Here is a 16,957-nt window from a genome sequence, read left to right as displayed (position 1 = left end):
ACAGGGGAAAATCATGTAAAGACAAGGAAAAGACAGCTATCCTACAAGCCAAGGAGAGAGGCCTCAGAAGAAATCAACCTTGCTGACACTTTGATCTCAGACTTCCGGCCTCCAAGACTGGAAATAAATTTCTGTCTAAGCCACTCAGTCTGTGGTACTTGTTAACGGTAGTCCTAGCAAACTAATACCATATCCAAAAAGTAGCTAGAAAATTGTTTTTTTTTAATACATTTAAAATCCAAGGATTTCCCCCAAGAATGCCCCTCAAAAATATCTCTACGATTAATAACAACAAAAATAATTCCCTAGAACATGCAATTATTATTTGTTGAATTATACTGGCAGTGTCTTTTAAAAGTCATGAGTGGTAATATGAAGGTAACTGCATAATCTGAAAACTTGATGACTGAGCATAGCCAAGGGGAAAAAAGAAAGCAATGTGAATCTGATCCACTGGATAAGTAAGCTCTTTTTATCTTTGTACATGCAAATTCCAATATTATTCCAATATAAACTGCTGAAGCTAGTAGACTAACTATTCTGAATCTTTTTTTCTTTTTATTTATTTAGGATTTAAACCCCACTTCTTTCCAAAACGCTTTGTGATTGCTTGAAAACTTCAAAACAAGTTATACAATAAAAATCATGTCAAAATTCAAATGTGCAGGTGAGAAAGAGAAGAAACAGCTCTTTCACATTTTTATTCAAACAAAGCAAGAAATGGTTCTCAACTCAACAGAGGCTTGGAAGAAAAAGCTCTGAAAGTTATAGTTGAAGCAAAGTAGAGTATCGTTATATAATCACCTTTCTAAAGGTTTTTAAAAGCCTGAGTAGACTATTTAGGTGGACAGGAAAGAACAGCTCCTGATGGTTCCTTAAAGTCTTAAAATTGAATAATGAATATAAAGCAACACAACATATTTGGCTTTTATTTTCAGTTTTAAGAAAAAGCTGAATGGATGTAAGATGCAAAGGGACTGTATTTAAAAGTAAATAACGTTTCAGATTATCGCTCTTAATAATAGACAAAGAAAGCATGTTCGTTCATAGACAATCATAATCCCTTGTTTTGTGTTTTTTTCTCTTGTAAATCTTTAGCACTAATATTCCCAATCCCCCCAAAATGACACTCTAATTATTTAATTTGACTACATGCCAGGTGCTATGCTAAATGATTGTACATGCACTTAAGTCTCCACCACAGTCCTATGAAATGGGTAGCATTTGTGATTTTTAAGTTTATCTTCATCAAACACAATTAATGGATTACACTAGATTTTCAATATGGGGACTCCCAAAACCTGAGCTATACTGAGAACAAAGCTACTAAGGTTCAACATATGAATGAGATCAATTTATCTATAGACGCAATCCACCATAGAAGATGGTTCATAAATTTGACTGAAGAGAATGGGCAATGCCTAAGCCTAAATCAAGGTGACTAAAGAACTGTCTTAACATCCCTCCACCCCCACCCTGCTTTAATTTCAAGATTTTTAAGCAGTCTTCCAAAACCTGGACTTTGCTATCAGAGAATGGGTCTATCAGTAAATTCTAGCATCTGGTCTACCTAGAAGTTGTACTCCTCATTATGAATGCATAAATTGGCATCCGGTCCTAGTTGGCTCGTTATTAAGAACTAGCACTTGATCAAACCTGACAAAAGCAAGTTCAGGGACCTTGCAAAGCTGAATACTGGATCTGACAGTATGGCAGCCATAACCCCATATTCTGGGTCTTGTCTGAGGAGCCAGCAAGTTTCCCCTCTTTGACATCTCTTTGTTCTTTATCATCCTATCTTTCAGTCTGAGGTAATGTTAACCTCAGTCAGTATACTTCTATAACAAAATTTCCATGTCTACAACAGTAAAAACCATCCAGTCTCCTTCTAGAATCTATGGGCCAATAAAATTTCAAAACATAAACATTCAGAGGGGAAAGTTACCTTTTCTTTGCCAAGTAAGGGTTGTTAAAAAATAATCTATTCTTAAAAGAAAGGATATTAACGGGGCGGGGTGGGGGAGGTAAAAGGAAAGAATCTCATAACAGACTCAAAAAAAATTAAGTGAATTGGGCTTTAAGGAAAACCCACTAGAGAGTGTTTCTTTTTCTCATCTCAACAAAGATGACCCCAGGGGCAACTGATCTAATTTAGCGACTTCATGAAGCAATTGGGACAACAAAGAGTTGATCACTTTGCCTAAGATCACACAACAGTATCTCAAATCTTGGTTCCCTGCAATTTCCAGCACTTGACTCTGGAACTCGTTCCACAGGAAAAGATGAAACCATGCTACAATGGCAAGCCTTATATTACTCCCCCTTATCCTGATGCCACCGTCACCACTGTGTTTGGTTTTCGGTCTACACACATTTACGTGGAAATATTATATTTTGGCATTATTTCTGGCAAATGTAGCATGAAAAGACGAAAGACTAATGAACAAGTGAGGGTTTTACAAACCATATAGTTTCCAGAGGATCTAATGCACCCAGCAACTCTCATAAATCAAATCTCCTTCTAACATTTCTTGGCTCAACAATCTTACTACATTCTACAGAACACTGATTTTAAACACTAACCAAAAAGAAATCCAGTCATAAAAGCAATTTTTAATTCCTCATTCATACTATATAGCATGGACAAGGAGTAGGATTTTTTGGTTTTGCTTTGTTTTGGGAATGAGCAGAATATAGTTATTTGGTCAAGAATAATTCATAGAAGTGGTGGGACTGAAAATGAGTTTTGGCAAATGGAAGGCATTATGAACACACAAATTTGAAATCCATATTCAACAGTAAAAGAGTGGAAAAGAAGTAAACAACACTTCTGTATTCCACCCAATTATTTTAAACTATAGTACTACAAAAAAGGCAATTTTTAATTCTTTAATTCCTTCTGTGAGTAGATGGCCCCTCCTTCCGTGTGAAATTTAGTTTGCTTCAGAATACGCACATAAAAAGAGAACTCAACAGTACAGTGGTAATATTTAGAATAGGCAAGGAGAATTTACTGAAGGCACTGCAAAGGCTAATAAAACTTCATTTTTCTTGCTGTCATTAGACAGCAAACAGTGAATGACCTTGTCCTTTGCAGTGTCAAGCCCTGTGGTCTCAGGCTGTTTTGTCTGACTTTCCATCTCTGATTACCTTCCCTTTCTCCTGGAACACTTTTCCAACTACATGGAAATGGTTTTTATGTTGACATTTCAAAGGTCACTCTACAGAAGCTAACATTGGATTAAGCCATTCTTTAAGTGTCATTATGGGAGTCTCATTTATTCTCATTGTCACCAGTTTTAAGACAGCAAATCAGCTGGCTCTCAAAGTTTAAAAAAAGTTCCTGCTCTAATTTGGAGGAATAATAATTATCCATAAAATAGGTGCTAGATTAATAGCGACTTGCATATTCATTACAGAGCAAACTAATGTCATTTCTCCACCTGCTGAAGCTTAACTACTGTATTTTCTACCCAGTACTAACTTGTTACAGTTCTATGAACTTAACTAAGGTGAATCAATTATCACTTACCATTAATAAGCAGAGAGCTATCGGATCCTGGATATGAATAGTTTAGACGACCTGAGGGTAAAAGAAGACTGTTACTAAATTTTATTTTTTTTCACAGATGGTTTAAATGTATTCAACAACAAAGCTGAATTAATTGCTTAATAGGTATTTTAAAAGCCATATTATGAGATAAAACTTAGCTGTGCTAATAAACACACAGAGTCAGCTGACATATCAAACAGCATATTCACAAACATTCAAAAAGGGAAAGTTTCAAAGTGGGAAAATAAAATATCCCTTAAATTTAACTATTCGGTTATTCTAATTTCCAAATCCCCATCCAAAGGAAATTTTAATACCATTATGTTCTAATACCAACTCATAATAACAATCTTCATATTTTTTCCCCATAAATGTGCAATTTTTCTTTCATGTGTAGTTTTTCATAGCTTTTTAAAAGTATGTAGTTAGCAGTAGCATTTTTTTATATAATTCATAACAAAATTGCCAGTCTTATGCCTACATGTACAGACACACTAATGGGTTTAAATTCAAATTTCGGGGAATGAGTACAGAAGGTAAAGAGACACATTTCATTGTACTTACACATGAAGAAAATATCAAAGCACATAGCACAATGCCCAGAGGCACAGTAGCATTCAGCAAATGCTGGGTTAATTTCCTTCGAATTCTGAACCTAAAATGGGTACCCAAGATACCCTCGAGAAAAGAGTTTGTGAAAGTCTAAAATTTTGGGAGGATGCTCCACCTTCCAAATTGGTAGCCACAAATAAAGGGGGGGGGAAGCATTTCTGTTTTGGAAGAGTTTCTACATGCAAGTTGAGGTAGATAGACCACACACCATGTAACTAGTTCTATGCTATAAGTTACAAAACTCACTATGACAACATTTTCATGTCTCCATATTCCCCATGCCCTTTATGAGAATGGTGGAGAACCCTCAAGTCTTATTCATCTAAGGAATGGATAGGGGAACTTCACTGTTAATTACCCACCACTGTCTAGCACTCTATACATCAGGAATAGAGTGAGAATTTAAAATTGACTCAGAATTACAAACATTCCAATTAGGAAACAGCAGTCTAAACTCTGACCCCACAGAACAACAATAGACTCTCTAAGACAATGAAAAGGTGGGTAAGCAGAGGCTCTCCCAGGCCTGGAGGCTGGGGCAAGCCTTTCAAGATGCCAGGAAGACTCCACCTAGTTCCAGAGAACACTGCGGGAGCCAGAGCTAATATGTGGTCCTATCAATCCACCAGCCACACATTTACAACTCTTTAAAGAGGAACTTTAGACCACAACTATCCTTCAGTCTCTCAAACTCCTACTTCTTTGAAATAGTCTCCACAGAAATAAACTCATGCCATGAAAAGAGAAAACTGTTCTCTGTTGCTAACAGCTTTAATTAATCCACGTGCAAACCTTGGAGTCTCATGTGAAACAAAATCTGAACTTACTTTTTCTACCATTTAACACCAAATACAAGGATTTAAAAAATTAAGTTGTTAATTGCTCCACTTCAAATTTCAGCATGTTCCTATTTAGGGAGGAGAGGTAGGGATGAAGACGGGCAAGGAGGAGGTGAAAATTAATTTTGATATTTCAATTTCTTCCTAAAAATTGGCTTCATTATTTAATGCTCATATACACACAGTCAAGTATCCAAATCCAGTGAATTCCAGCTGAACTGCTTTAACTACAAGCCCAGATCATATGACCTGTCACAAGTATTATCTTTAAAAAAGCACAGACTTGAGATGCTGGAACAAGAACATGACCTTAACTGTTAAAAACTTGGGAGGGAGGGAGGGAGTGCTGTTTCTGAATCACTTGACTCAAAGTAGCAGCTGATTTTCCATGATGGAACATTTGCATTAATTTTGTAGCTGTAAAACCCTCTGGTAAATGAATTAACAGCTATCACTCATACATACCATTTTTATTTATCATAAAACATTTTTTAAAAAGATGATATAAATTAACACAGAAACAAAAATATTTAACAATATTAACTGAAGTTAAGAAAATGTTTCGCTTTTTCTAAGAAGATACTCTAATTGAGTATCTAATTGAAGATACTCTAACATACCAATTGAAACCAGGGCTGTTCCATATGAACTATAATGCTTCTTACTTGATACTAAGGAAGGATAATTAATGAGGATCCAAAAAACAAATTCTCAAACTAGCTGGCCCAGTTTAACAAATCAAGTTCCACCTTATCAGAAACTCACCTTTGGGGTACCTTTTAAGGAGAGAGAGATAAGAATATTTCAACTTGACAGGCACAAAAATATCCCTTAACTCAGTTCTCTCAGAGTCTGCCTCAACACACACCTCCTAAAGAGATGCCACTCTCCACCCCCAAGGTAGGTAAACTTTGAGACTTTTTCTGATCCTTAGACTTCTAAATGCAGTAGTTCTAACCTTCAGCTAAGACAATAGAGCAGTGAAGAATCAGTGGCAAAATTCAGTTAACTCTCAAAGTGATACTTGTTTTTATTTTTTGACCTGTTCTTATGAGTCCTGTCAGGCTGGAATCAGTTCTGGCCTCTGAGTAGTAAAGATACCTGTAATGTTTTGTTAAACCAGCAGCAATGCCTTCTACTTCAATTTTAAAATATTAGCAGTGACATTAAAAAACCTTTGAAAAAAACTTTCATAATGCTTCCCTATCCTACCTGCCCTTTCCTTCTATAAATTTTTTTCAGTAATTAAAATATCTAGAGTCATCCACTCATGACACCTATTATGGAGAATATATATCACTTCCTTTCTGGAAATTCTCTGAAAGCTCCCATTATAAGTGCCATGGGACAAGTGCCTTGTCTTCTACAAGCCTTTCACCTTCTCCTTGTACCCCTTTTATTTCTGCTCTAATATTCTCTCTGCTCTACGGATGCTAATTTTCACCGGCATTTTTGCATCTTCTATTCCATGGCTAGATTACTGACAATCCCCTCCCTCCCTCTGAGACAGTGGCCCTCTTTCTTTGTTTCCAATGGAGGATATTTTCAAATCTTTTTTTGTTTGCTTGTTTGTTTTTCAAATTTTTTTCCAGGGCACCTTTCCCAAAAAGGAAACCCCCTTGTTATATTAACTCACCAGATTTTGTTTCTATCTATATTGCAACAGCCAACCTTCTCACGTAATCATTTCAGCTACTGGCTAACTTTCTTATCTCTTTTAAGTAACAGCCCCCTTTAGGAACTAGAGCTTTTTTTTTTTTTCCGGCCACACAGCTTGCGGGATCTCAGTTCCCCAACCAGGGACTGAACCTGGGCCATGGCAGTGAAAGCCCAGAATCCTAACCACTAGGCCACCAGGGAACTCCCAAGAGCTTTTTTTTTTTTTTTAAACGTAGGTACCTCGAGTTTCCTGTTTGGGCACCAGGTAAGCATTCAATTAGTTCATTCCACTGAACTTAAAACACCAGCACTTCACAAGTGAATAAAGTGAAGTAAAATAAAAATCCCTGAGATATCTAAATATGAATATAACCCAGTATTTGTGGGTTTTCTTTCATTGGGTTTTTTGATAACTCATCTATCTATAAACATAACTCAGGTTTGGGCACATTTAGAATTGAATTCCTCAAGGGAGAAGGAAGGCATTTCAGGCAAGTAAACCTATTTAGTGGATAAAATTCAATCTTTGGAGGCTCTTGGTATTGACTGTGTTATAAATGCAAAGAAATACTGCCAGATCAGCAGTCCTAACCTTAAGGGATGCAATGACAGGAAAAGCAGTCATCTCTGGAGGCCAGCTGTGGCATTTGGAGCCAGAAGCCTGGCATACATCATGCAAAAGGCATAGACTATATTTGGTGACATGACTCAACCTAGCCAAATATAGGCAACTGATACAGTGTGACTCTGGGGAACTACACTACCAAATTCTACAGCCTAGAAAAGATTCAGACTCGAACTAGGCAATTCTATGCTAAGCATTTGAGAGTTGGAAAGAACCAATATTTATCAACCAGAATGACTAAGAATTGCTGGGGGGAGGAGGTGCTCAAAAGAACAGGGTGTATTATCATATTCTTTTAAGACACTAACTAAAGTAACCGAGTTAATGAGATGAAAGGAGAAAAGACTAGAAGGAAATACTCTAAAATGTTTCCATTATTTTCAAAATTAGGTAAAGTACGTTGTTTTCTAAAAATTAACCTAGATATTATTGCTACTGATGATTCAGCAGGAAATGATACAATAAATGTTGCCATTTCAAACACACAAGCAACGAAAAATATCAAATGGTCTATAGCGCTATTAGGTTTCATGCTATGGCCTTCTCTTTTTCAGTCATGCCAGCATTGTTGGGGTCATGGTACAGGTCAAGGAATGATAACAGGGGATAACTCTGCCAGGTTGTCTAAAATATAGCCATGCAGTCCAAAAAAGTGACAAGAAGCATGAAATTCTGGGTTAGTATTTTTATTGACTCACAGTATAAAAACCTAGATACTCCAACGAAAAAGGAGAGGTTTTCAGTGGACATCGTTAAAAATTTCTCATAGGGAAAGGACAGGCATGGACTTAGGTCCATTTCTAAAACAGATTAAAAGGTTTATGCACACGACACAACACACACACACACACACACACACATACATACACACATATACATTATTTGTTATTGTTTAACTAGAGATGCTTCTCCTGATTTTGCTCCTGCTAATTTTATTTAGCTCATATCTAAGTAAGCCAAAGCTAGCTATACTGCCATAAATAATTTTTTAAAGGAGGTGCTGTAACTGCCTTTCTGCATCTGCTGTTTTTACCAACACTGCCTGAGACTTGCAGCAAGATGGCGCTGTGGGGGCCTGGATGACGCAAGCAAGGTCCAAGAAATGTGGAATAAATTCAATTTCTGAATACCAGCTTTATACTTACACAAACGCAGAACACGTATCAATATGAACTAATAGAAATGTGTTCATTATGTTCTATCATTTAATGATACAAGGATAATCATTTTTATAATTTCCTCCAATGACCTAAAAGTAACTCCCCAAATCATAATCAGTAACCTTATTCTACCCCCTGACCTATCTGTGATACAACTGACTTCCAGTAAAGACGTTTCCACTCAAAATTACGAAGGAGACACTGGCTGGGACTGACATCAACTGATGGAGAGTCTTGCCCCCTCCAAAAGAGCCATTTAAATTACACACACAGTTTAGGCTACACAAAACCGCTCTCCAGGAGAGATCTGACTTTCAGTTTAAAGACTGGGACTTGTAAAAAATACCTGAATTCTCTTGCCTACCTCTCTAGGTTCATCTCTCACACTGCCACTTCCCTTCCCACATGAGGTACTCTGCACGTTCAGAACTACTAGCCCATTGACTTTTACTTCTGGGTCCCTCCCTCTGTCTGGAATGCCTTCCTTTCTCTCTGCCCCCAGTATTTCACCACTCAAGCCTCCGCCGTTCTATCCAGGTAGCTTCTTTCTTAGGCCTCACATCCTATGGAAAGTCCCTGCCTCAAGCCAGCCACCTGCTCCCCGGTTCAGACAGCCTTATGGGCTCCATACAGCATGCTTTACACTTATTATACTATATATATATATATATATATATATATATATATATATATATATATATATATATATTTTTTTTTTTTTTTTTTTTTTTTTTTTTTTGGCGGTACGCGGGCCTCTCATTGTTGTGGCCCCTCCCATTGCGGAGCACAGGCTCCGGACGCGCAGGCTCAGCAGCCATGGCTCACGGGCCCAGCCGCTCCGGGGCATGTGGGATCTTCCCGGACAGGGGCACGAACCCGTGTCCCCTGCATCGGCAGGCGGACTCTCAATCACTGCGCCACCAGGGAAGCCCTATACTATGTTTAAATCACCTATCTCTAAACTCTCTTCCTAGTCTAGGGCAACAAAATCTTTGAGGATAGATTTTGCGTCTTGCATCCCAGAGCTTAGAGCAGAGAAAGGTACTCAATAAATAGCTGTTGAATAAGTGAATAAAACAAAGCTAGCAGCTGGTGGTCTCTCTGCCATGAAACACCCAGTGAAAAGTGTAGAGTTGGACCAATCCCATCTTGTGAGCTAGGTCAAATTACTCAGTTTCTCTGAAGTAAAACAGAGATATTTCTATTTACATGTGACAAATTCGTGAGATAATTTTTGCAGAAAGCCCAGAAAACTCTCCCAGTATAGAGTATACGCTCAATTAATGTTAATTCCTTTTCCCTCACTAACTTATAAATTAAAGATAACCAACAGTTTTCTACTTGTGAGAGAAAGAAAGGAAAGATTCCTCTTAGCCAAATAAGACCCAAACTGGAACCTTGGAGAAGGGAGTGGCTATCTGCGGGATTTTTGGCTTCAGAGAAATGAGAGTTTGCTAACGTTCTGAGTTACAAACAAGGATATCACTCTTCTCTGGGGGAGAGAAGAGAAAAAACCTAACTCTTTACTTTTATGATAGCCAAACAGGCAAAGTAGCAGAAGTATCTTAGGAAATGAAAACTTTGAAAATTCAAAGGAACTTAAAAATGTTCCTTTTAACAAAAGCCAAGGAGGATCTCTCTTCTGTACCAATAGCTCAGATCTAATTTTTCAATTGTGATATGATAGCTGAAAACCAGAATATATAGTGGCCAAAAAAAAGAAGAAAAGAACCTCTATCTTTAAGGTAAGTAAAGTCAATGGGATATGTCTCTACAGATTGAGGAAGGGTTCATAATAAAAGAAGGTTTCATAATAAAAGAAGGTTTGCTTTGACTATAAGTCAGGGCAGGTGCAAAGATGGAAGATCTAAAAGCATCTAAGAATTTCAGGCAGAAGGGAATGTCTAGAGAGACACTAGCAAAGAGCTGACCCAATTAAGGAATTTGAAAGATTTCCTACTGCCAGTAAATCTAACAAGAAACCAGCAAGCAGGAAGGCTATTTTTATCCCTGCCAGAGGCCTTCTGATTCTGGATGCTACATTTAGAGGACAGAGCAACAAGATAACTTGCCTTAAGAGGATGTTATGATACCAGTGATTAATGGCAATATTCTAAGCTTTAAAAAATTAGGCATAGCTTTTATCCACAGTAAACCAGCCAAAGCCAGTTAAAAAAAGAGAAAGATAATATAACGGAAAGAAAAGTGGAAAAACAGACCAATGGATAGTAGAAAAGCTGTAAGTAATCCAGAAACAAAGACAAGGCAGTAAATTAAAATTCTACCTTGCAAAAAGGTTGATTAAAAGAAGCATGTGTTATAAGAGACATATTTTAAAAGAACCAGTGAATAAAAATAAATTGTAGAACTGGCCAGAAGGTAAAGATGATGTTGAGCAATGGCTCTCTGTACTGACATGAAGAAGACCAAGACAAACTTATGAAATCCCTAGGTACTGTAAACTAAGTTGCTTGCAAATGATTGAGAACTTTAGAGATGAGATAAGCCATTCTTAACACTGGTTACTTAAGTCCAAACCCCAAAAAGTAATCAGCAAAGTCAGTAGTTGGCTTTCTGCATACATATCATCAACCCTAATCACTTACTTAATATAAATTCTGATGACTTTATTGAAACTTCATGAAGAATGCACTTGGGGCTTCCCTGGTGGCACAGTGGTTGAGAGTCCGCCTGCCGATGCAGGGGACACGGGTTCGTGCCCCGGTCCGGGAAGATCCCACATGCCACGGAGCGGCTGGGCCCATGAGCCTGCGCGTCCGGAGCCTGTGCTCCGCAGCGGGAGAGGCCACAACAGTGAGGCCCGTGTACCACAAAAAAAAAAAAAAAAAAGAATGCACTTGGATTTCATACCTAATCTGATTTCATCTTTTGCTGTCTCAAAAGGCCAGTTCTTATTTTCCTTTATCAATACTAAAGGCACTGAGTCTTCCTCGTATTGATTAGCCCTCAAAACTAAAAAACAGGCTGCTGTTCAAAGATATCTGCAAATTATTTGGAGAATAAGTTGCATGAGGCCAAGAGTCTTAATTTCCTGATATATCCCAACAGCCTGAAACAGTGCTTGATATTTATTTGTTTTAAGAACAGCCTCCCACAGCTTCAGACTTTACATATATATCTAAAGCGGTTCTCAAAGTAGAGTGAGGCTGGGGGTGAGGAGGGAGAGAGTCTATCTGAATCACTTCCAGAATACATATGCTTAAGTCTCATGACAGACCTGGTGAATCAGAATCAGCGAAAAGAATAAGCCAGCTTGGAAAAGTCCCCTCAGTGATTCTATTTTGACCTCCACCCTCCAAAAGGCACCCTTCAATAAGAAATCAGCAGGTGTGAGATCTGAATCTTTTACAGAAGATTATGATAAAATACAGATTTTAAATTCTGTCCCCAGTCTCCTACAGAGAAATTAAGAAACCTGAATGCCTGCTCTCTGTCTAAAGTATACTAAGACAAACTTTTTTAACGTTTGTTCCCCTCACAAATGCTACACAATAAATACCTTGAACCAGAAGCCAGAGGCTATGGGTTCCTATCTTGATTCTCTAGGCACCAGTTAGTCGAGTGACTTTACAAAAGCGGTTGTATCTCTCTGAACTGCAGTTTCTGCAACCGTAAATTGGAGATCACAAAACTCACATGGAAGGTTATTATAAGGATTTAAATTAGAGATAATTCTCAGAAGCGGCAAAGAATAAAAGCCAGAGAAATGGTATCAGAAGTAACTGCCCTTTCACTTGAAACTGGTTGTTAACACTGCTTCCTATACAGAATGTCCAGGTCCACCTCAAAAAAGAAATATGTAGCTCAGCATCAAATGTGTCCTGTGGTCTACTACTACTCGGGACATGGAATACACTCAAATGTGTGTGGAGCTGGAATATAAGCAGAAGCTAAAATGTAAGGTACTTCCAAACCATGTGGCTTGAAGAGAGCCATCTCCCCCTCCTAACAAGGGCTACCATGTTACTCCACTCCAGGGTGCACCCCTCCTGTCACAGGGCTCCCTCTGCCCCCTGGCACTGTGCCAGATGTAGCCTGACAAGTCCACGCTCCTAGACATGCCTCAAAAAGCAATAAGATGGCTTCAGATGCCAGAGACAACATTCCAAAATGCTATTTGGTGGAGATGATAATCTAGGATAGGGTAAGCGACTCCTCCTCACTCCTCTTTGTCCTCGTCCTCACTATTTCCTCTATTAAATTCCTTTTTTTGCTATGTTCTTTTTTGGTAATGGGGAACATTCTAATGGTAGGAGTTTAAAGCGGAACAATTAGAGAAGTTCTCTACAGCAGTGTTTCATAACCGTCCATGATTATTAAGACCTACTTCAATCAAAATATTTCAGAGAGGCTCCCCACCATAACACCTGAAACCCTCAAGCCCCATGCCAGTGGATACTACAAGTAAAACAACCACAACAAAAACCCTTAATAATAAAAGGCTACTATGAATTCAGCAACACCTTTAAATATATTTTCATTGTATTACATCAGCATCCACATGCTTTTGGAAGATAATCATGCAGCACATACATGACAAATCTGTCATCTAACTAGAACGCTTGGTTCTAATAGGTTCCTAGACCCCATCAAGTAATTCCCATGGCTGAAGAGGCCCGTGGTCCACAAATTGAGAACAGAAACATTATATCAAGCCAAGTTTAAACAACTGCTTCCTTGACATAGTATTTTTAGGCCTATCTCAAAAAGAAAAAATGCAGTCTAGAAACAAAGCCTTCACTCAACTGAATAAATTTGATTGATTTCTGGTTATATCCCTTCTTACAAGCTACTCAATATTAAATGCTGACACACCCCAACTCACATGAAATCCATGTTACTTTCAGTCATTCAACTATAAAAACCTTCAACTTTGTCACTGAGAAATACCATGCCAGAGAGGCTGCGTGGAATTGCTGATAGCAACTTAAAGATCACTAAGTTCAATCCCTCCATTTCCTCCTGCAGGTAGAGAAACCAGGATCTAGAGGGAAGTGACTGACTTAAGCCATGTAACTGTTAATGGCAAAACCAGGTCTTAATACACTCCTACATGCTTCTCTTCATTTCTAACAATTTGGGAAAGTCTATTATAAGCTAACAACTTCTGATCTTTTACAATAAAGAGATCAAGTGGCCGATTTAAATATCTCCATTTAATTAACCATGCCAGACATTTATTATTTGGAATACTATAGCCAGTAGAAGTTAGATTTCTTTTCTTTTTTAGATTCTTTATACTAATTAACACTAATTAATCATGGCTGCTCTTCAGAATGAAGATCTGCACTTTAGTGCTGATTTCTCAAGAATTAAAAAAGGGTCCTCTAATTGGTTGATTCCTCCTTCTCTTCCCAATGTATAACCACTGGCATCAGCCCAATTGGATTCCAAAGAGATTATGGAACTGCTTTCCCTTCAGAATTCCACTAATGCTCTTAATTGACTGGTTACCAGGTAATACCCAGAATAAAACAAAGCCTTGCTTTTAGAACAGACTGTGCTAGTGTGGGACTGAATTCAAACTCAGTCTTTCAGACAAGATAATGAAGCCCAGAGGCAGCCTAGCCATCTCCATATCTGGTTCAAAAAGTAGTAACTAGTTTAAAACTAGCTAAAAGGTATTCCTTTTGCAAATTTTTACTGTTGAACAGCAACAAATTCATCAAGTTTTTTCTCTTTTCCCTCCTGTAACTTAGGTAATGAGGATAACTTAGGCAACATGAGGGGGAAAAACTAAGGAGTAGTGAATAAAGAAATTCACAAATCAGGTATACACAGCTGCTAAGTGAATCAACTGCCTACAATATTCAGGTAGAAATTCCATGCCTGTCAGGAAGAAATAATTTTGTGGCACAATTGTGCAACTATTCTGCTTCCTGCTGTTAAACTGAATGCAAAGAGAATCTTGCATATTTTTATGACAGCTATGAATCAGGTGGCATTGCTTCCACTCCCTTAAAGTCAGCGAATAACATATTCCAGGATTATATAACAGGATTAAAGAAAGTCTTAAGACCTTCACAGACAACTCACCATTGTATTACTCCATAGTCAAAAGGGCTTTCATTATGCAGATTATTAGCATATAAGGCTGTTCTAATAGCTGTCAGGAAATGAAACAGCAAGTCACCTCTCTACAGAATTTTATAATATAGAAGGAAAAAACAGAAAAATAATAAGTGACACTATCAAAAGGTACAATATATTATTAATTTGGACATGGTACATGAACAAAACGGATCTCTATAAGTGTTCTGGACCTCCTTTTACGTTTTTACACAGTAGGGAGGTCCATAATATTTGACACTGACAAAATGCTGACAAAATCTGAAAACCTTACTACTTGAATTTATTCAGATTTCATTTCTGAATGGAAAATAATATTGTCTGTCCACATGGTAATATCTATACTTACTAAGTTGTACACAGTACTTAGTGTGAAAATGTACAAGATTACAGAAAAGCACTCATTAATTTGTTACCTGCCTGCTGCTTGTTTTTTGATTTGGTATTTCTAAGTGTTAACTGTCACATATAGTTTATTCCTTTATCAATCCCTGCCCTGAATGTGAGTCTAACAAAATCAAGTTACAACAGCCATAAAGTACGTGAGCCTTAATACAGTTGTAAAGAAAAAAAAAAGAAAAAGAGTTAAAAGCACCTTTGAAAGAAATCGTTAGGCTCTTCAACCTTCTAATAACATAAAAAGTTTACTGTCACTTTCCCCTCTGCCCCCCTTTACCCTCACCTCTCACCCAGGTAAAAGGGGAGTTGCAACAATGTTTTAAGATGCCTACTCAATTTTCCTGGGCTCAAGACTCTTCACGCTCAATGTTCAGGATTAAGAGAAGGGACTGCTTGAGTAATTATGGGCCCACATCACGGATGACATAAGACAAACTCCCCCTTTGTGACAACTGCTCTTATGATTTTCGGAACAAACAAGAACAAGGGTCAATATTCTATCACAAACACATGGAGGGCAGAGGACGGAGGAGCACTACTTTGTACTTACCAGTACATGTTATATAAAAAATCGGGCAGATGAGGCTCCTGAGGCACAGGAGCATTTAGTATGAACCAAATTGGTTTCACTTCGGAGCCTAGAGTAAGGAAGACTTCAATCCAAGGCTACGAGCACATCCGTGTTCACAAACATCACGTTTTGTCCTCCCAGGCATTTCCCTTTCCCCTCCTCCCCTTGAAAAATTTAAAACAAAATAAAACAAAACAAAAAACAACAGCAATCCTCAACGTGGAAAAGTACAGTCACACAGTTTGAAACCGACACCTTTGTAAACTCTGCCTACACTGTGCCGTGAGGAATCAGAAAAATCCTGACCAACAGTAAACCAAAAAGGAGACAGTGGGTCCGAATTACGAATACACCCTGCACCAGTAATACACAGAAAATCATGCCCCAGCGCTTTGCCCCCTTCTTCCTTACAAAGGAAGTTACCTCAACACAGAAGCCCAGGTCCCATCCTACGGCACAACTAAGCCAAGCAAAAGAGAAAGAATGTTTAGGATGTTCCATTTCAGCAGCCAGGAAAGGGAGAGTGGGGAAGGAGAGGAAACCACTTCACTTCTAATAGCCACACGCAAAGTTCAACTGTAGCCAAGTTTATGAACTGTATTCTTTGCTGTGTGCCTTACTCAATTACTCATGAAGCTTCTAGGAGTAAGGCAATTTTCTGCTCCCCAGAGACCTCAGCCACTCCCCTGCTATGCTGCTTTGAATTACTTGGTATCATCCAAGCAGAGCAAGAAAGAACCAGCCGAGTCCAGGAAGGCTCCAGCCAGGTTTGCAGGGCAGCTGCCTGGAAGACTCTGAATCTTTAACACTTGTAATATTTAAAGATCCCCCAATTCACCAGAAGACATTTGATACCACATAATGGTAATGTGCTAAGAAGGAGAAATTTGATTATGAATCCAAGTAAAATTTAGCCGTTTTGCTTTATCCGTGTCTTCTCTATGGTACTTTGTATCACGGCCCATTAAATATTCCCTTGAAGAAAAACGTCCATCTAATCCTTTAAAAAGGTGACTGGGGAGTGGGGTGCAGAGCAGTGCATAGTTGTCTCTCCTCAAATTGCCACAGGCAAACTGATTTAAATAGAAAAAGGTTAAATACTGTAAGAGATTACATCTCCCCACAACTACTTCAAATAAATCATTTAAATAATATAGCAACGGAACTTATTCGGGTAAAAGTCCCTTTCATTTTTTAGAACTGTATTTACTCTGAATCTCAGATTTAAAACTGAATGATATTAAATTTAGTCCTATTGTCAGCAAGTCTCATGGAAGGTTTCCAGAGCTATCTCGGTGTACACAAAGTCAGTATACAATATCTGTTCAAAACATCTGTATCGGTATACAACATCTGTTCTTGAAAATACTGAGCTAAGTGACTGCAATTTGGAGTATAGGAATATTAAAAGAATTGTGGATCGAAGGAAAATTTAAGGTTTTCTTGTTA

The 16,957-nt window shown here is 38.1% G+C and overlaps 1 protein-coding gene across 1 annotated transcript in view; it reads right to left on the bottom strand.

The window, feature by feature from the left end:
* Window positions 1–16,957, bottom strand: part of CPEB4 (cytoplasmic polyadenylation element binding protein 4) — a 64,853-nt gene that overhangs the window by 22,765 nt on the left and 25,131 nt on the right. Inside the window, exon 3 of the mRNA XM_082622075.1 lies at window positions 3,533–3,583. Within this exon, the coding sequence (XP_082478201.1) occupies window positions 3,533–3,583 (51 nt within the window). The remainder of the gene's footprint in view (window positions 1–3,532; window positions 3,584–16,957) is intronic.

The sequence above is a fragment of the Mesoplodon mirus genome, assembly GCF_964341445.2.
Source record: "Mesoplodon mirus genome assembly, chromosome: 5".
Taxonomy (NCBI): Eukaryota; Metazoa; Chordata; class Mammalia; order Artiodactyla; family Ziphiidae; genus Mesoplodon; species Mesoplodon mirus.
Note: the sequence above shows the minus strand (reverse complement) of the source record. Positions and strands in the feature narration are given on the sequence as shown.